At 40.0% G+C, this 20,713-nt stretch overlaps 1 protein-coding gene across 5 annotated transcripts in view; it reads right to left on the reverse strand.

Annotated features, from left to right (window-relative positions):
- Positions 1-20,713, reverse strand: part of Gk (glycerol kinase) — a 76,587-nt gene that overhangs the window by 46,626 nt on the left and 9,248 nt on the right. For all 5 annotated transcript variants that reach the window (XM_013507561.1, XM_013507562.1, XM_013507563.1 and 2 more), the window contains exons 2-4: positions 20,102-20,175; positions 16,478-16,584; positions 7,628-7,705 (exon numbers count right to left, since the gene is read on the reverse strand). In XM_013507561.1, the coding sequence (XP_013363015.1) occupies positions 7,628-7,705; positions 16,478-16,584; positions 20,102-20,175 (259 nt within the window). The remainder of the gene's footprint in view (positions 1-7,627; positions 7,706-16,477; positions 16,585-20,101; positions 20,176-20,713) is intronic.

Here is a 20,713-nt window from a genome sequence, read left to right on the forward strand (position 1 = left end):
TTTTCCTAACTAAATGAAATTCAGTAAAATTGGAGGCAGAATCTGTACTTATAATTATTAATTGGCTTTGCTTGCCAGCAAATTGCTCAAGTCTCCTATGTATTCCCATCTCCTTCTAGCTCCCAAGATCCTATGACACAAAGGCAAGCACCAGCCCTGCCTAGTCTGTACTATAAGCCTAGGGATCATCAGAGCACCACAAACATAGAAAGCCACCTAATATTTTGTTGAACTAATTCTACATTCATTCCTATGGTCAATTCTAGCCTGGCCTGGTCAACTCAGGGAATTACAGGGAAGTCTCAAAATAAAAAAAAGTTTAAAAGGCTGAGTATGCAGCTCAATGTGAAGACCCTGGGTTCAATCCCCAGTACTACCTAAAACATACAGTGCCACCTCAGTTCACAAACACTTCTGTTTGAGAACAATTTAGTTTGCAAATAGAAAAGTTTGGCAAAATTTTTTATGTGCAAACTCTCCATCAGGTGATGAACACAACTGCAGCCATCTTTCCCACAGAAACACAAACGTGGCCATCTTTTCCAGAATCACAGAACAATATAAGTCTGTAAACAGAGGTACTACTATAGTTAGATTTAAATGGTACTTGCCCTTCCTTCCTTATTCATTTTCCTTTGGCTTCTTTTAAAAGTAATTCCACTTGGTACTTATACATTATTCTTCTTTCACTGCTTACACATCCTGGTTAACACAAAGACCTCAAAACACTAACTTCATTTACACCAAATCCCTTTTATGTGCTGCTATTACTATGTAAATACTAAATATGTTTTAAACATCACCATGAATTTATTATGGTTTAGATAAAAAAAACCTCCCCAAAAGCTCATGTGTGAGGAAGGTGACTGGATTATGAGGGTGCTATACTCAGTGGACTTACCCATTGAAGAGTTCAATAGGGAATGTGCTGTTAGGAGGTGGGGCCTTATCAGAGGTAGGTCCCTGGGGATGTGGCCTGGAAGGGTGTGTTCTTATCCCTGGCTCCCTTTGCTTTCTGCTCTGTGCTTGCCATTGAACAAGCAGCTTTTCTCTGCCCTGCTCCTTCACTATGACATTTCTACCTTGGATCCAGCTGAACATGCAGACTAAAACCATGAGCCAAAAACACACCTCTCTTCATCCGCATGGTGCTGGTTTTACAGGCATGCAGGAACCATGTGTTTCATCCCAGCAACAAGAAAGGGACTAAGACAAATTTTGATACCAAAGAAGTAGGGTTGTTGCTATGACTGCAGCTGACCATGTGGTTTAAGAAGCATTTGGAACTAGTTTGCACGAGTAGTTTGGACAAGTTTAACTACAGATGCTGGCTACCGAGGCCCTAGAACACTATAAGATAAGCTTGATGGGAAACTCCAGCAAGAGTTCAAAAGACCAGAATGCTGACAGAAATGCATACAGTAAAAGCCAGGCGCATACTGTTTCAGGTGGGAACAAGCACTCCATTGGCAGTTAGACTAGGGGCTACGTGTGTTATGCTCTGGCAGAAAATTTATCTACATTTTGCCCATGTCCTGAAACGTTGTGGGAGAGTCAGATTAGGGACAGTGGATTAATTAATCCGGTGCAGAAAATTTTAAGGCAGTCCAACTTTCAGGCTGTGGCATGGGTATTACTGGGTGTTATGAGCCAGATTTACAGAGAGAATCAAGAGCAAAATACCCATTTGAAAAGTTTTCAGTTTCACCAGAAAAGAAATACCTGCAAAGTTGGGGACCCAGACAGCTTGATGGTTGAAAAGATTAGCATTAAAAAGAATCCAACTACTTTGTATCAGGACAATAGGAAATATGGCTTGAAGGCATCTCAAGAAGCAGCCACACCCTACCCTTTGCAGGCTCAAAGGTACAAAACTGTGAACTTTCATTTTAAGACAGCCTCAGGGAACCCTGGTTATTCAGGACCCCAGAGAAAGGTTTTCCTGAGCTCTGCCATCCCGGTACTCAAAGGCTGCTGCATCCCTGATCTTTTCTTTTGTTCAAACTGGCAGAAGACATTAGCATCATCCACATGCTGCTGGTTTTATAGGCATGCAGAATCCACGAGTCATTGAAGCCTTACACCCAGATTTCAGAAGAAGGCCTGGGAGGCCAAGAAGTATGCCTCTGTCTTGTTTTGTTTTGTGTGTGTGTTGATCTTTGATAGAAAATTAGACATTGTACATGAAAAACTCTAGGGACAACTCGATACTCCTGATGATGTTGTTTTCCTCCAGAAAGGATTTACTTCCATTTCTGAAAGAAAGTTAGGCTACTTACTTGCATCAGCAATCTCAAATAATATTAATCCAACTGAATCAGGGCTTCAGTTCCTGAGAAGATTGGTATAGTAATTCCATTTTATCTTACTTTTAGGATTGGCCCTTCACGGTGCCAATGCAAAGCCTAGGATTTTCCCAATATTCACTCCAATCCTTGGCAACACCTTACACCACTTTTTCTTCCCTATCTTTATTTATAAACATGTGAAAGTGCTGCTTAGCTTTTCAGATCCTTCTTTCAGAACCCATGGATATCTCTATGGGATAAGGAATACCAAATGCCAGACTTCAGTTTCTGCACTTTCCTTCTCTATTGGATTTTGGCCCCACAATGTATCATTGCCCTGATAGCCTCCTAGTCTCTCAGAATTGTTACATTTTTCTAGCTGTTCTCAATATACCATGTTTTAAAACACTCTTTTATCCCAAGCTGCCCAGTGTTACCAAGTCTATGTTACTATGCATGGCTTTCAGTGTGTCCTCACCAACCCTGACACATACAAATTAGAACACATGCTTTCGGGTTGGACACCGTGTGTTCCTGTGTTCCAACTGCGGCTTTATTTCATCCTAAAGCTACATGACAGTGGACACGTTATAGGGCTTTCCCATAATTAATATATAAAATAAGGCAAGTAAAACCTGCATCACAGGGTTTTTTGAGATTACATAATTTGGGTAAAACATTTTCTATAACCCCACAGCAGTTAGTACATAATAAGCATTGTCACTGCCAGTTCAACTAAAAATAGTAAGTCAGCAGTTGGGTGTGGAAATACACTCCTGCAACCCCAGCTATGAAAGAGGCTGAGGCAGGAAGATTATAAATTCAAGGCAAGCCTGAGAATCTTACTGAGACCTCATCTCAAAATTCAAAAGTGTTGGGGATGAAGCTCTACTCTGAAGTTCTTGGCTAGCATGCATGAGGCCCTGGGTTCAATCCCTAATACCAAAAATAAGTAAGTCAACTTACACTCAAATCTGACCCATCACTCTTTTGTGAAATATGTATATACATTTTCACCTTCACAGTATGTTCCCACTCTCCCTCTATTCTTCCTTTGCCTAATATAATCCAACACATACTTTAAGGTCCAAATGAAATTTAAACTACACAATGAAATTTATGCCAAAAATTTTAAATCTTGACATAGATGTGTTCTAGTTCCTATTCAGCTTAGCTGTACATTATTATCAACTATGTCCTAATTTCTGTTAGATTCTTTCAAAACTAGATTATAAAATGCTCACAAAAAACCCAGTATATTTACATCTTTTAGAATGCTGAGGAGGGGCTGGGGATTTAGCTCAGCGCCACAGCACCTGCCTGGCAAGCCCAAGGTCATGAGTTCGATTCCTGGTACCAGAAAAAAATAACAACAAAAAATGCTGAGGACACTATCAAATACGTAAGAGATTCTCAAATCATATATGTAATTCAGTATAGAAAAGAAGTTCTTCACATATGGTGGGTACATTTGAATCGATACTGCAAAACACACAGAAAATAAGGGAGAGGTACAGAGGGATACCAGTGGAAGAGAAGTGAATTAAGCACATCACAAAACCATTTAGGGATATTTACTTAAATTCTGCACTATAGAGGTAAGGACGTAGCTCAGTGGTAGAATGCTTTCCTTACCTAGTATATGTGAAGCCCTGGGTTTGATTTGTTTTGTTTTTGTTTTTCGTTTTTTTCCAGTACCGGGAATCAAACTCATGACCTTACGCTTGCCAGGCAGGCGCTGTGCCACTGAGCTAAATCCCCAGCCCCTTCCCTGGGTTTGATTACCAGCACAGTAAAAAGAAAAAATTCTTTAAGTATAACACAATCAACCTAGTTACATTATTTTAAAATGACAATTCAAAGTCCCAAGTGCCAGCTGGGAATGGTGCCACACACCTATATAATCCCAGCACTCCGTGAAGTTCAGGCAAGAGGATCACAAATTCAAGCCTAGCCTGCACGCAACTTAGCAAGATCCAGTCCCAAAATAAAAATTAAAATAAAAAGGGCTCAGGCCAGGGATGTAGCTCAGTGGCACAGTACCTGCCTGGCAAGTGTGAGATCCTGAGCTGAATTCCTGGCACTACAAAAATAAATAAAAAGGGTTGGGGATGTGGTTCAGTGTGCCGACCCTGGATTCAATTCCCAATACCACACACGTGAGCAAGCATGCATGAGCGCATGCACACACACACAGAGTCCAAGTTCCATTTTTATAATTCAAAGTTTATAATTTAACAGGAACTTTCTGGTTCCCTTGCATAGGTCTTTCCTTTGCTTAGGGGAAAAAAAGTCAAAACTCTGTCATGAATTCTTGTAATTTTATGTTGCCTCGGTATCCACTTCAATACAAGCTTCATTTTCATACAAAAGCAAAGCTCACTCACCCTTGACACAATTTTGACTTCTATACCTCCTCTCAGTCCCTCAAGGGGATTAGTCCATATATTTCCCTGCAACAGTTTCCTCCTGGTGAGTATTTCTCTAAAAGACAACTATTATATACCACCTACTTGGTTGGCCTCTCACACTCTGCATAGACTATGCAGATGTCAGTGACCACCTTTCCGTTACAAGTGACATCGTGAAACTTATGCTTGCTTTACAATTCCTTGCAGGAAATCCATTTGGATGACACTCTGACCTCAATGAAGGGGTTGCCTGCAGGTCCCTACTAGCCTAAACTATTTGTTTCTGTGTATGTGACATCCAAGCATGCTGTGTAACCCCCAAAGACCTGAAAGCAACAAAATCTTTATTTCCATGTTATTGTCTCCTAATCATTGAAGGGGTTGCTTCTCATTTTAAAGGTCCTAAATTATAACAACAAAAAAATGCCCTAACTAGTTGAAACAGTTAGCTAAAATTAATCTATCAAGAAGTGATGGTTCATATCTATAATCCTAACTACTCAGGAGGCTGAGACAGGAGGATGGCAAGTACAAGCCCAGCATGGACAACTTAGTGAGATATTGTCTTAAAATAATAAATTAAAAAAGAGCTAGGGAATGTAGTTCAGAATGAAAGCCCTATGTCAAATCCCTAATACAGAAAAAAAGAAAGAGCGAGCACGCCCGAAATATTAGTCATCAAAATTGTAGTATCTGCCTTACTTAAAATATAAAATGTACTGCTCATGAGAATGAAAACAAAATAAAGGATTTTTTTGTCTTTTTGAGACAGGGTCTCGCTATGCAGTTCAGGCTGGCCTTGAGCTCACTTTGTAGCCCAGGCTGGTCTTGAACTCCCAATGATCCTCCTGCCTCAGCCTCCCAAGTGCTGGGATTATAGGCATGCACCACCACACTCAGAAACAAAGTAAAGTTTTAAAAGATATACTTTTGTGTAATAGGATCTTTGTTTATAATTCTTTGACATTTTCTAAATGATTTGTTTCTTTTATCACAAATACAGCCAAGCATGGTGGTGCACTCTGTAATCCCAGCTCTCTGAGAGGCTGAGGTAGAAGGGATCACAGGTTTGAGTTCTGCCTTGGTGACGTAGCAAGAACTTGTCTCAAAATAAAAAATAAGAGCTTGAGATGTAGGTCAGTGTAAAGCCCTTGGGGATCAATCCCCAGTACCCAGCTGGGTGTGGTGGCGCACGCCTGTAATCCCAGCACTCGGGAGGCTGAGGCAGGAAAATCTTTGGGAGTTTGAGGCCAGCCTGGGCTAGCATGTGAGCTCAAGGCCAGCCTGAACTGCATAATTAGACCCTGTCTCAAAAGACCAAATAAATAAATAAATAAATCCCTAGTACCACAAAAAACAAACAAATATGGAACACATATTACATGTTTTTTATAATACAGTAATATTTAGATATCTTAATTTTATAAAGATGATCATCAAAGAATTCATGCTATTCTTACAATATACCTTTTCCACATAGTTTCTGCATTGATATTACTTTCTTCTCATCAATATTAAAGTACTTATATTACTAAAATAACTGTAAAGTAAAAACAGTTCATTCTAGCTGGGCAGTGGTGCACCTTTGTAGTCCTAGCACTACAGAGTCATAGGTGGAAGGGTCACTGGAGCCCAGGAGTTCAAGACCAGCCTGGGAAACTTAGCAAGATCCCCCTTAAAAAGAAAAACAGAAAGGAACGAAAAGCTCACTCTGTAAGTAATCTCAACTCTTGACAGCTTCTAGCCCTATTCCCTCAGCCCACAACCTTGTATTTTATTGATAATTGTGCTTCACAGGCAGTAACTCTGCTTAGTGCTAGCTAGTAACTCTGGCTACTAGGGCAGCTGACGCAAGAGGATTGCAAGTCTGAGGTTATCCTGGGTAATTTCCCAAGATCTTTTCTTTAAATAAAATTTAAAAATGAGCTGGTAACACAGCTCAGTGGTAAAGCACTTGCCTAGCATGCACCAAAGGCCCTGGGTTCAATCCTCAGTATGGAAAAAAAAGACAAATGTCTTTTAATAATTATAAGTTTACAACACAATTTTCCTTTTAGGAAGTAACAATATAACTTAGTGCTCAACAATTGTCATGTGCTAAGAATTATGCTCAAAAATACCCATGATCATTTAAACCAAGAAATGATACCTAAAAGGAGTACATGAGCTGTGTGTGGCGGCAGCACAAGCCTGTAATTCCAGTATTCTAGGAGGCTGAGGCAGGAGGATAGGAACTTGGAGCACAGCCCGGGCATTAGCAAATTAGCGAGACCTTGTCTCAAAATAAAAATAGAAGAAAAGGGCTGGAGACATAGGTCAGTGTGAAGGCCTTGGGTTTAATTCCCACAACCAAAAAAAAAAAGTCGTATATATGAGATTGAGCTTTTTAACTCCTGCCAAAACAGCCAAATTTGTAGTAGAAGCAGCCAAAATTCCAGTATTTCATTCTTATGACCTCAGAAAAGTCATCCAAATTTTTAGATGGAAATACACAATACTTTATAGACAGATGACAGAACACTTGTAACTGTGATTTTTGTTTTGCTTTTCAATTCTTTTGAAGTGAACAGTACACAGTATATTAACTATTGGTATTCTCTTATTATTCTTTATAAAATTGATTTTTTGAGGCTAGAAGAAAGTGAAATCTCTTCCAGATGTCTGAAACACAGGGATTATGAAACAGTTGTCAATATTCTCTCCTGTGTAAAACAATCAGCAAAAGGAGAGAGAATAGGAGAGAATTCATTCAATACATGAATAAATATGGTTTAAAAATTGTGAATATACAACAGTTAATTGCTTAGATGACTCCTCTACCCATCCCTCTAGGCAGGACCACGTGCTATTTTAGCCAGATATTTTCGTGTGACCACACCTGCACGGGGACTGAGGCCCTGTACTGGACTTCCATGCGTGACAGCTTACCCACAGCATTGTAGAGAGGCTCTCCAGTCAACTTGTCCCAGACTACAGTGGTTTCCCTCTGGTTGCTGACACCAATAGCTTTAAAGAGAATGATAAACAGAAGGGAGGAGGAAATTAACTACAATAGTAGTTCAGGAAAATAGCTCTCATCTTTTATTACTGGCACAAACAAGCGTAATAATTAAAAACAAAACAAACACTGGAACATTTGCAGTGGTATTTATTTTCCTTGAGTGGTCCTGGGAGACGTGAACACAAGATGTCAAGTTCTTCTTTTTACTTCTACATACTCCTTTCACTTCACTACCAGCATACAGTGACATGGAGCCAGGTCAATATCCAAAGGAGAGGGTTCTAGGTTGCCTTAAGGAATTCAACAACTTTTTAAGTTTACAATAACCAATTTATTATTCTGAGCAGACCAAGAATCATCCGATTTACTTAGCAACTGCTACAAGAAATTTCCCTTCCTGCATGTGTGTGCACACATGCACATACCTACATTTTAAGTAAACAACCATAGACAAAAATTTTAAGCGGAAAAATTTTATATTATGAGTGGTTGGAAATTCAGTTTTAATCTTATATTTTAATAATATGTCATAACCCAGAACAGTTTGAATCAGGTATAAATATGTAGTGACATTTATATTAAACTGACCTATACAACTTAGGTATTTTATTTACAGTTAGTATAAAGAAAATATTAATACATACAATTTGAATCAGATCAGTTTAGAATCAGCTAGATTTTAGAATCAGCTGGAAGCTCCTAAAAATACCAATGCCTAACTCTCGGTTAAAACAATCCAATTTAAAAGATTTTAAAAAACTATGTGACCTGGGAGGGATCTGAGCATTGGCATTTGTTCCTAAAACTCCCAAGGTGATTTTTAATATGTACCCTGGGTAGAACACACTGGGCTAAAGGATTGGGCTCTTCCAGAATTTAATATTAAGACAGACCTTAAAGGCTATGTAAGCAACAACACTTTTTTATGTTTCAATCTCCTCTAGAATTATCTGTCATGTGACCACCCAGACAACACTTCCAGTGATAAGATGGTCACAACCTCTCCTATGGCAGACCAATGTCTACTGGACAACTCTGGTATTAAAGTCCATGGGCTGTGGGTGGACTCTATAATACAACACTAGCCTAGTGTATCCTTGGGTTTGATATACAGCACTGCAAATAAATTCCTTTTCCTTCTAACTTCCAGCTACAAATCTTAGCAATGTTCTTTGGAGATACAAAAACTTTGGTCAGGGGCTGGGGATTTAGCTCAGCGGCAAAGCGCCTGCCTGGCAAGCGCAAGGTCATGAGTTCGATTCCTGGTACTGGAAGAAAAATGAAAAACAACAAAAAAAAAGAAAAACAAAAAATATGGTCAATCTTGCTTCCACATGCCAATCTTTCAGAAACCTGAAGCAGTTATTTTGTCCTTGAAGTCTTCCCATCCATTGTCTTGTCTAAACAATCTGATTTCTTTCAACTGCCTCTCCTTCCCTATGGCGAGGTTTAAAGTCTTTATCACAGCTCCTAGGATATGCAATTAACTGTCCATATCATTCCAACTACACACCCAGAATAAAATACAGTACTCTAGCAGGGTTCTGACCAGCACAGAACTGAGGAGGGCCATCAGCTCCTTTCTTCTAATACTGTCCATCCAGTGCAGATACTTATTTGACAATTTTTCTAGCGGTACAAAGATGACTGAAATTCTGCTCAAAGAAACAAGAGGCATAGAATAAAGAGAAGAGAGTCTATCTCATTTGTAAAATTTGAACACAAAAATGTGCACAGGAAGAAACAAAGAGGACAAGTGAAGGGTGGGGCTGGGAATCAGCGGGAAGAGGTCTTGATGTGTAGTGACAGGAGGTGAAGCGATCAGCAGCACAGGTGGAGGGAGGAGCCCCAAGAGGGGCAGACTGCTGCTTCCGCTGTGATGAAAGAAAGGGAGCAGAAGATTCAGATAGGAAGTGAAGGCACTAAGGTCTCAAAGCCTCTGCTTTCCCATGAAGTAGTAGGCAAGGCTATTTGCTAAAAGAGGACCAAGTAAAGGTAGGATCAAGAGTTCGGGCAAGAAGTCAGCACAGTGGCACACTTCTGAAATCTACTTAGAAGGCTCAGCAGGAGGATGGCAAGTTAGAGGCCAGTCTGAGCAACCTAGATAGACCCATCTGAAAAGAAAGGGGAAGACATGGGGAGATAGTGCTTAGACTCACTCTGAAGCCAGACAGCCAGGATTCAAATTATAATTCTGATTCTATTTTGTCTCCTACAAAATGGAGAGAATAAAAATTCCTACCTTACTGGGTAACAGTAGAGTATTAAAATACATGCCTGGCAGACAGGAAGTACTTATTATCATCATCATTTTGTTGTCATAGTTGTTTGAGGTACAAGAAATTGAACCCAGGTCCTTCACACTGCGTGCAACATCCCCATTCTTTTTTTAATTTATTTTGAGACAGGGTCTTGCTAAGCTACTAGATTGCACAGGCTGGGCTCTAATTTAGGATCTTTCTGTCTTGGCCTCCCAGACTCCCAGGAGTGCTGAGATTACCGGCATTCACCAACACACCCAGCTTTGTCATTGTTAATATTGTGCAGAGTAAACTATCAGCTGCAGAGAATAAAATTAAGCTGAGCAAGACACGAAAAGGAATTCAGTAACCGGTTGCTTCAGTTGAGTATTGTGAATGTAACACTATTTTGGAGGTGACAACTTTATAAGGTGGAGGCACAATGAATCATGGTCAAGGAAAGTCTCCTCACCACATTCATTTTCCTGTAAACCAGCAAGCTGCTCTTTGAGCCACAATGCTTGCTTCACTATTTTACAGCCATCTTGCTACCTTTCCTTACTGGTCCTTCTGACTAATAGAATAGAACCTGGAGCTGTTTTTATCTGATTCTTAGCTCATGGGTTCCTCCCTGACCACTCCTTTGTCCTTTATCTTTGTTCCATTCCTTTCTGGCAAGTAAAATTGCTTTTCTTGCAGACAAAGTCCAGTGAAATAGCTGCTCTACATTCCCTTCCAGCCACATCTTTAATACGGGTTCCTCCCCAGGGCACACAGGTCCTATGCAATGCAACTGAGCTTTTCCCATGTTCTCACCCTCTTGTCATTTTTCCTAAAATCCTTTAGGCTTTTTAAGAGTAAGTTTTCTGACTCTTAATCCTAGCATATATGCCATTTGTTAATTGATCCTAACTTTAATTTTTTTTTTTTCTCAGAATAGCAGATGTAGGTTTTGTAATTCTCTACCATAGTTCATCTGCACCATTTAGAGGTACTGGATATGACACGCATAAAAAGACACATTTTTTTGACCTCAAAGCCTTTTACCTGCAGATATGATAACCATTAACATTTATAAAAGGCAATGTGTTCCTCTTATATCTAGCAGATTCATTCTTTTTTAGCAGTGTTTTTCTCTATGATGAATGTCAGCAGTAAAACTGAACAAGTTAAAGCTAACATAAAAAGTCTCTGGCTAAATGTTGTTTAAAGTTGTCTGTAAAAGTTATAATCACAGTTAGGAAAATATACTTTAAAAAAGCCTTTGAAAATACAAGATATTATTAATTGCCATTTTGGTAGAATTATGAATGATATGAATCCTTTTTTGAGGATTTTTTTTTTACCATTACACTACATCCCCAGCCCTTTAAAAATATATTTTTTAAAAATTTCATCTGTAAGCTAGATTTTTCTGAATGGCCCCAGCTGGCCTTCAACTTGCAATCCTCTTGTCTCCATCCTCTGCATTGCTGGAATTATAGGGACAGGCCACTGAGCCTAGCACATGAACCCTTTCTGAAAAACAAAATCACACTATGGGCGTAGCTAGGGGTGAAGGGTGACTGCCTAGCGTGTGCAGGGCCCTGGGTTTGATCTCTAGTACTGTAATAACTAAATTAGCAAGTCAGTAAGTAAATAAATGAAACACATTTTTGACAAAAGCAGCAAAATAGTAACAGCTTTAGAGGAAGGATCTCTAGCTACCACAAGGACCATGTGGGCAGAGGCATAAAGCTTTCTAAACAATCAAAAACTTTATGTGGTTTTATACTAAAGACACATATTTGACAATTCCAGCACCACAAACAAAAATCTTAGCAGGTCATTGCAAACAAGACATCACTGCTGGTGGAATAGTTATTTTGGACGGTGAGGTGACTTGTTAAAGTCCTTGAAAGTCTGAGTCTTGCCAGATGTGGTAGCGTATGCCTATAATTCCAGCATTTGGGAGGTTGAGGCAGGAGGATCGTTGTGAGTTCGAGACCAGCTTGGGCTACAAAGTGAGCTCGGAACAGCCTGAACTGCATAGTGAGACCCTGTCTCAAAAAGACAAAAAAAAAGCAAGTCTGAGTCTAAGAGGTGACAGATATGTGCATGAATGTCGGGTAGGGCGAGGCATTAAAAGAATGGCTGTGTGAATTTTCCTGTAGCGGGGTGGTGTCCTGGGGATTGAACCCTGGCCTTCATACTGAGTTACATACATCCCTAGCCTTTATTTTTTTATTTTGAGACAGGGTCTCACTATGTTGTCAAGTTGCCTTGGCTGGGCTAGAACTTGCTCATGCCTCAGCCTCCCAAAGTGCTGGTATTACATTCAAACACTATCATGCCTACCAGGCTAGTCTTGAACTTGCAAAGATCCTCCTGCCTCAGCGTCCCAGTGCTGGGATTATAGGTGCATGCACCACCATGATCAGCCCAGCTTAAACTGTTTATATTGTGTTTTGCTTCTATCACCTGTAAGAAAATGAATGAAAGTATCTCATATTCTAATTCCTGATATTTTGTAATTCCTTAAATTCTGTGACAGGCGACCAGAACTTCTCGACTCAAGTCAAGAAGGAAAGAAGCAGCCTATTTACTTGCTTTCGGCTGGAACGTACTGTTCAGTTAGAGTGATTTTTAATTTGGAAGGTATTGCTCTTAGTGACCTGCAATCAATTCACTTTCTGACAGATAAGGACAGCTGAAACCAATGAATCAGGAATATGTGAAAGAAATACAAGCAGATATGATGAACTCTGTTAATGATTATCAGGTTAAGACTATGAATGACAGCACTCTTCAGCTGGCAAAGCTAACGTACCTGTCACACGGAAAATATCAAAAGAAGAATTTTGTGAAATTATCACTCGTGTGGCTCAGGGGAAAAAAAGCCCTGATCAAGGAGGTAGGGAATCTGTGCTTTAATTTGTCCACCACTAAACAGGTGCAGGACCTTCAATAAGTCCCCTTCCCTCACTGCAGCTAGAGGGAGTTGGTCTGGGTAAAGGAAGGTCCTCTAGAGCGCTGACAGATTGTGACCCAGTGTTCTATATAGGCAGGCAAAAGCTTGGTCTTTGGCAATGGCAATTCAGTAACTTATCAGGGGAAAAAAAATCAGTGCTCTTTTGCACAAAGGCTTGTGGGATATTCTCATCCTTGGCCACTGGCTAGTAGTTGCACAGAAGGAAGCACTGGGTCACTGTGGCTCAGATATGGTTTCACACTGGTCGAATACAGAAGTATGTGTTCAGTTCTTACAAACTACTTACAAGTGGAAGTCCTTTGTGTGTCATTTTCACACATACAACAAAACCCAGCGATAAAAGGTTGGCACCCAAGTGGGTCCAGAAAGTCCACACATTATAGCCTACCTTACCTGTAAGGGAGGCAGAACATTAATACCCCCACGGTCAATTACCTGGAAGTGGATTTGGAACATGGCTTTAAACTCCACAGACTACCTAGGTGTTTGGTAGTAACCACTTTGACAAGTACATGCTACTGAATGCCTGTTATATGTTTATACTGTTTAGACTATAAGAGCTATAAGAACAGCTCAAAAAATGACCAACAGAGCCAGGCATGGTGGTATACATCTGTAATCTGAGTATCCCGGGAGCTGAGGCAGAAGGAGTGCAGGTCTGAGCCCAGCCTCACGTCGTGATAAGACCCTGCCTCAAAATTAAAAGCAAAAACCAAAAACAAAACAAAACCAACCAGAAAGGGCTGGAGGTGTAGCTCAATATGAAGGTTCTAGGTTCAATCTCCAGCACTTCAAAAAGAAAAAACAAAAAAGAAAAAGAGAAAGAGGGAAAAAAGAGAAAGAAAGAAAGAAAGAGAAAGAAAGGGGAAGAGAGGGAGGGAGGGAGAAGAAGAGAGAGAGGGAAGGAAGGAGGGATAGCAATCACTTTGATGCTGTTATGGTTTGTGTTTGGGTGTCCCCTCCAAAGCCTCATGCGACCATGGGGCAGGCTGTTAGAGTTCAATTATTATGGGTTTGAGAGCTGCACCCACCCTGGAGTGGATAGTCTGCATATGTAAGGGAGAGGAAGAAGTGCTTGAGGGCATTCCTCCTGAGCCATTCCTCTTCCATTCCGCCCTGGTGGGTGATGGTTGCTGAGCTGTGGCTGCCGTCCTGAGATGCAGCTCTCTGCCACGTGCCACTCTGCCTTATAATCATGCCTAGTACGGATTGAAACCTCCACAAACTGTAAGCGAAATAAACCTTTCCTTCCCTAATTTTGGTCGTCAGGTATTTTGTCCCAGCAGCGAGAAAAAAGTAACCAAGACAGATGTACAGCACATATAAACGGGTGACTACAATTTTAAAAGTTTGAAGCACTTCTACTTAGATGTAGGGAGAAGAAAAGGGTGGGATAATACATGCATGACGTTACGAAAATGTTAATAAAATATCAAATTGCTCCAAGGTGTTTATCTCTTAAAATCTGTAAGAGGTATAGTAACTACGCTATTGTTAGTGTCCTCCATCTATCTGTAGTTATTCTCCTACTTGAACCTCAGCTGCATGGCTCTCCTCATGCTCTGCTGTGCCCCATCACACCTACCACACAAGAGGCATTCTGTGGACTTGCGGAATGAGTGTACGGTGAGTATGTGTGCTCTTCATTTTTGAAGGAGTTTTATTTTTACAAATAGGAGAAAGTCTTAGGATTGTCGCTAAGTTTCAAGCCAATATGATGGGAATCAGGGCACAACCATCAACTGCTACTTCTCTCTACCTACTATCAAACTAAGGAAGAAAGAAAACAACTCTTCAATACAAAATAAAAAATACAAAGTAGAAAAAGCAATTACCACATTAAGCTCCACCCTTCGTGCTATTACAGTATATGAATCTTGGATGACTGATTATTTTCTTTCTCTGTGCATGAATGACAAGAAACCAAATGTAGGCTACGGCGGTGCATGCCTGTCATCTCAGCACCTGGGAGACTAAGGCAAGGGCATCACTGGGAGTTGAAATCCACCCTGGTCTACATAGTGAGACCACATCTCAAAAAAAAATAGCAAATTCTAAATATAGGTAGATATTCTACTAAAACTACTAAGAATTCAGAGAGGCGAGGCATATAGCTCAGCGGCACAAGCACCTGCCTGGCAAGCGCAAGGTCCGGAGTTTGATTCCTGGTACCAAAAAAAAAAAAAAAAAAAAATTCAGAGAGATCACATACTTTGAAGTGATTATTTTGGGAAAAATGACAAGTGAAGTTTCTGGATTTCAAACAACAACCCCCCACATGTTCCTTTCACTAGCTTTTCTTGACTCAATAAAAGACAATAGCATTAGCCAGGAGCTCCAGTAAAAACCCAAGCAAGCATCAGGCTCTGGGTAGTATTCAGTGGTAGACAGCCTGCTTATCATGTATGACACCCTGACTTCAATTCCCACCCCTGCAGGGAAAAAAAAAGAGAGAGAGGGACAGAGAGAAAAAAAAAGAATATTCCCAGCACTGCCTCTGCCTCATCTTTTCTTCTCATCCCACCATTCTCTCTATTACCCTTCTATCCAATCCATCAGCAACTTCTGGGCCCTCCCTCACCTCCATGCTATCAACTCCCTCTCTTAGGGCTTCCACGGCAGCCTCTGCGCTGGGCTCCCTGTATCCACGCTTCAACCCTTTTCATATAGTAGGTCAGGGAGTCATCTTTAAACTGTAACTCATCCTTCCTAGCTTGTTGAGAGCCTTCTCATAGCTCCCTATGATGCTAAGATCTAAACTCGTATGGGACTATGTGGTTGAAAAAGCTTCACTCACTTTCCCACTTTCCCTACTTAAGTTCCCACCTACTATCCACTCTCACACCTCAACCTTTTTTCCCCCACTTTTTGACACAGGCTCTCATATGTAGTTGAGGCTGGCCTTGAACTCACAGTGATCCTCCTGCCTTAGCCTGGGATACAGGCATGTGTCACCATGCCTGGCATCCTCAACCTCCTTTTACTGTCCTTTTGCCACACTGGCCTCTCTGACTTGGGAATGTCCCAAGCTTCTTCTTACCACAAGCCCTTTGCATACACTCTCTTCCCCTAGATAAGTCACATGGATGTCCCTACTTTGGCCTTAGAAATCTCAGCAAGTGTCACCTCTTCAAGAAATCCTTCCTCGGAGACCCAACCTAAAGTAAGCCCTTCTGAGCACACTCCATCATATCACTTGATTTTTATGTTCTGCAAGGGATGCACTAGTATCTAAAACTACCGTCTATTCAGCTGCTTTGTTTTACTCACCTTCACCCGCACCAAAGCAAAAGCTTCATGAAAACAGGAACCTAACGGGGGATATAGCTCAGTGGCACAAGCACCTGCATGGCAAGCGCAAGGTCCTGAGTTTGATTCCCAGTACTAAAAAAAAAAAGAAAAACAAAAAAAAAAGAAAACAGGAACCTGATCTTCCTGTCTAATGTATCCTTCAACTCACACAGAAATGGCTGGCACTGCATAAGCATTCATTACAAGCTGAAATAATCAGTTAATGAATTTGGTTGAGAGTCACAGCATATAAATAAAATATTCTATTGAAATACCTTTTATGTTGGAAATGTCAATATTGAGCTGTCCAAGTTTCTCACATGTCTTCTCGATGCACTCATAGACAGACTGCAGAATCTCCCTGGGGTCTTGTTCCACCCATCTTTAACAAAACAATGTGTCTGGTTAGTCTACAAGACAGCAATACGAATGGAATTTATTTCTATAAAAATGTTACCTGCTGAGTGTGTCGCTGGTGCATAAAGAAAATTTAATAAATAAAGCATATCTATACCTCACATTCTAAAGAAAAGGTTTCAATAAAAGCTTCCCCTTATTTTTTATATGTAATAATCAATTATTTTTAAAGAAAGTCAAAGCCAGGCATCGTGGTGCATGCCTGTAATCCCAGCACTCGGGAAGCTGAGGCAGGAGGATCATCGAGAGTTTGAGACCAGCCTGGGCTACAAAGTGAGCTCAAGAACAGCCTGAACTGCATAGCGAGACCCTGTCTCAAAAAAAAAAGACAAAGAAAAAAGAAAAAAATGTCACTAACAACAGGCCATAAACAGCAGGCCACAAACCTAATTTTAAATTATTTTTTAAGTCTACTTTCATTTTTTCACGTCTAAGAAAAGAGATCAGCACATCAATTCTTTAAATTTTGTTGGATTGGTTAATTTTGATGCTTATTTCAGTACTAATTTCTAAATTGATAGGCTGGGCGTGGTGGCACACGCCTGTAATCCCACCCCTCGGGAGGCTGAGGCAGGAGGATCGCTGTGAGTTTGAGATCAGCCTGGGCCACAAAGTGAGCACAAGGCCAGCCTGAACTGCACAGTGAGACCCTGTCTCAAAAAAACAGGGACCAAGAATAAATTAATTAGTTAATTAATCGAAATACATTTGTTTCACTAGCAAGTTCTGAGTTGATGGAAACATTATTCTTACAAATCGTATTTGGGAAGCAAAAGAAATTTTGAAAAGCCAAATAAATATACTAATCTCTGTTGCCACTTTTTCCCCAAAATGATTTGTTGGAATTTAGGGGCAAAGTTTAAATTGCTAATAACTATTTCATGTGGACAAATGATTGATCCAAGTTTTCAGACCCAGGCCCTGTGTAATGTTGGTAAGTACCAGCACTTCAGAAGAAATAAGAAATGACATAAGCAGTGGTACAGCTAATAAGAAATGACAGGCAAAAGAGGACTTACAGAAACTATCTGAGGAAGTCTCAAAGTAGAAATAATACTAACTGAAAGAATTCTATTCCAGAGTCTGGCAGTAGCAATGGCTTTATTCTCTGCCTTCTTCATCACTGGCTAAATGCTTCCCTTTCGCACACTTTGAGTTCTGTCTATACATTTTCTCTTCTCAAAATCCTAATCTCAACCTGGTATGGGGGTGCATACCTATAGCCCAAGCTACTCTTGAAGCTGAACATTCAAGCCTCAAAAGCTAGGGTAACTTATCAAGATCCTGTCTCAAAATTTTGAAACAGGCCAGGAGGCACACACCTATAATCCCAGGACTTGGGAGTTCGAGACCAGCCTGGGCTACAAAGTGAGTTCGAGGCAAGCCTGAACTACTTAGTGAAACCCTGTCTCAAAAAAAGACCAAAAAATTTAAAAAGGGGTGGGCAGGTAGCTCAGTGGTACAGCACTTGTCTAGCACACATCTAACCCTGGGTACAATCCCCAGGACTACCTCCTTCCTCCAACCCCCCTCTTCTATGCATTTCTAATTTTAATCCCTCTAAGACCTAGATATCCTCCCTCCAAACAGCCAGGGTTGGGCCTGTGGACAGTCATTTTAATGTTGCTAATAGATTCATAAGTTTTTATGAAGCAACATAACTTTTTTTTTTTTTTTTTTTTGTCTCTTTGAGACACGGTCTCGATATACAGTTAAGGCTGGCCTTGAGCTCACGTTGTAGCCCAGACTGGTCTCAAACTTGCAACGATCCTCCTGCTTCAGCCTCCCAAGTGCTGGGATTACAGGCATGCGCCACCACTCCCTGTCTCAAAAAAACCAAAAACATAAAATAAAATGAAGTCTATAATTTGCTAAGTTTTAACAAATGCAGACAGTAAAAAAAAAATAAAGAAGAACAAAAAAATGTAGATATTCATCTAACCAATACCTCAGCCAAGGCAAAAATATTTCTTATACCCCAGAAAGTTCTTTTATGTTCTTTTCAAGTCAATCATATAATTCACTTTTTATTTCTATCATCTTAGATTAGTTTAACCTATTTTTTAATTTCAGCTAAATGGAGCTACACAGTATGCACTTGTTTGTACTTCTTTTTACCATCTATAATATCAATATGGTTCATCCATGCTGCAAGTATCAGCTTTTTTTTTAAATGCTGAATAATCTTCCACTGTTATCCATCCTACTGATGACAGACATTTGTGGCTATAAATATTTATGTATAAATCTCTCTATGGATACATCCTTTCATTTAAGAAGTCCATGGAGAAAAAAAAAGAATTCCATGGGAAGAAACTGTTAAAAACGAAAGAAATTGGGATGGGGGAAAGGAAAAAAGCAGCAGCAAAAACTATATATAATAGTGAAGGTAGTTAGTTATACTACTCATTTCTCTTAGTTCATTAAAAAGAAAGGTTTGTGCTAATATGGTTCGGACAATTAAATGCCTATATCTGGTTTAAAAAAAAAGTAGAAAAAAAAAAGTAAAGAGGGCTGAGTGTGGTGGCGCACACCTGTAATCCCAGCACTTGGTAGGCTAAGGCAGGAGGATCATTGAGAGAGGCCAGCCTGGGCTACCTAAGTGAGCGCAAGGCCAGCCTGAACTGCATAGTGACACCCTGTCTCAAAAAGACAAAAGAAAAAAAAAGAAAGGAAAGAAAACAAAAGAATTCCTAAGAGTGAAATGGTGCAATGCTGCAGATGTATGGTTAATTTCATAAGAAACTGTCACACAGCTTTCAAAGAGCTTGTATCATAAACACCCTTAACTTTTAAATAGTATACTCAACATTATATTTAAGGGCCTGGGATATAGCTCAGCGGCACAGGGCCTGCCTGGCAAGTGCAAGGTCCTGAGTTCAATTACCTGTTCCAAAAAAATATATATATTTAATTACAATTTCCACATAGTAACACTATTCCCAAAAAGCATGGTTTAATATTAGTGGTATGTGAATGCTTTAAAAAAAAAAAACCAGATGTCCTTAGCTTAAAAAAAGCTTATACTGTACAGTACTCAAAGTACTCAAATTAGTGAAGCAGTATTTGGCAATACTGCGGACACACAATTAAATGTAGCATTTCTGATATTAAAACTTGTTTGCAGCACTCGGGAGGCTGAGGCAGTAGGATTGCTGTGAGTTTGGCTAGAAAATGAGTTCAAGGCCAGCCTGAAGTGCATAGTGAAACCCTGTCTCAAAAAGACAAAAATAAAAAAATAAAACTTGTTTGCCTTATTACTTTATCTCCCTTCCTTTTCTGTCAATGAATTCTTATGCCATTAATAACCCACACATTTTCGCTGAACTAACAAGTTATTGTTTCTTCTCTTCACTAATATCAATCCCAAGTCTTCTCAAGAAGGAATCTGACGAAGTTTACCTTACAAATTCACAGGGTAGGTAGGGTAAGATGTAGCATTAAAGAGCATGTGTCTTTATGTATTAAATTAGAAAACGTACCCTTCTCTTGGGAACTCCTGTTTTATTTCCACTTGATGATGACTAAGTAGTTCGGCTGTTTTTGAATTGAAAACCTGAAAAACATGTTGCAACATTAGTGTACAAATGCAGGTAGCTAACCTGAGGTGTAAGCCTCAGGAGGCTTCAGAAGTTTGAGATGAGCCTGTGCTGCACAGTGAGTTCAAGGCCAGCCTGGACAAGAAAAAGGAAACAAGTGATGGGGAGAGGTAGTATAAGTGCTGGAGACAGAGGAAATGGGTATGAGCAAAATATACACATTCACCCTCCCTATGTGTGAAACTGGGGAGGAGGGAGAGGCAAGGAGGATGACGGATAGGGTGAACATGTACATGTACGAATCTACCAAAATGAAACCCATTAATCTGCAGAGACAATGACAAATGTGTGAAAATAAATACTTAAAAACTTCCCTTTAAATACAAAGAAGGTACACGTAAATTAAGAAGAAATTCCTTAGTAAACCAAAATGACTGGTTGTAAGACAATTAATATATCAACCATTAGTATGGATTTAGAGAACAGGAATATCACACAGACTAATAAAAGTGAACTAACTAGTTAATAGGTCCCTCTTACATATCTCTGTCTTCC

This window comes from Chinchilla lanigera, unplaced genomic scaffold (assembly GCF_000276665.1).
Source record: "Chinchilla lanigera isolate Chin_1 unplaced genomic scaffold, ChiLan1.0 scaffold00130, whole genome shotgun sequence".
In the NCBI taxonomy this organism is placed as follows: domain Eukaryota; kingdom Metazoa; phylum Chordata; class Mammalia; order Rodentia; family Chinchillidae; genus Chinchilla; species Chinchilla lanigera.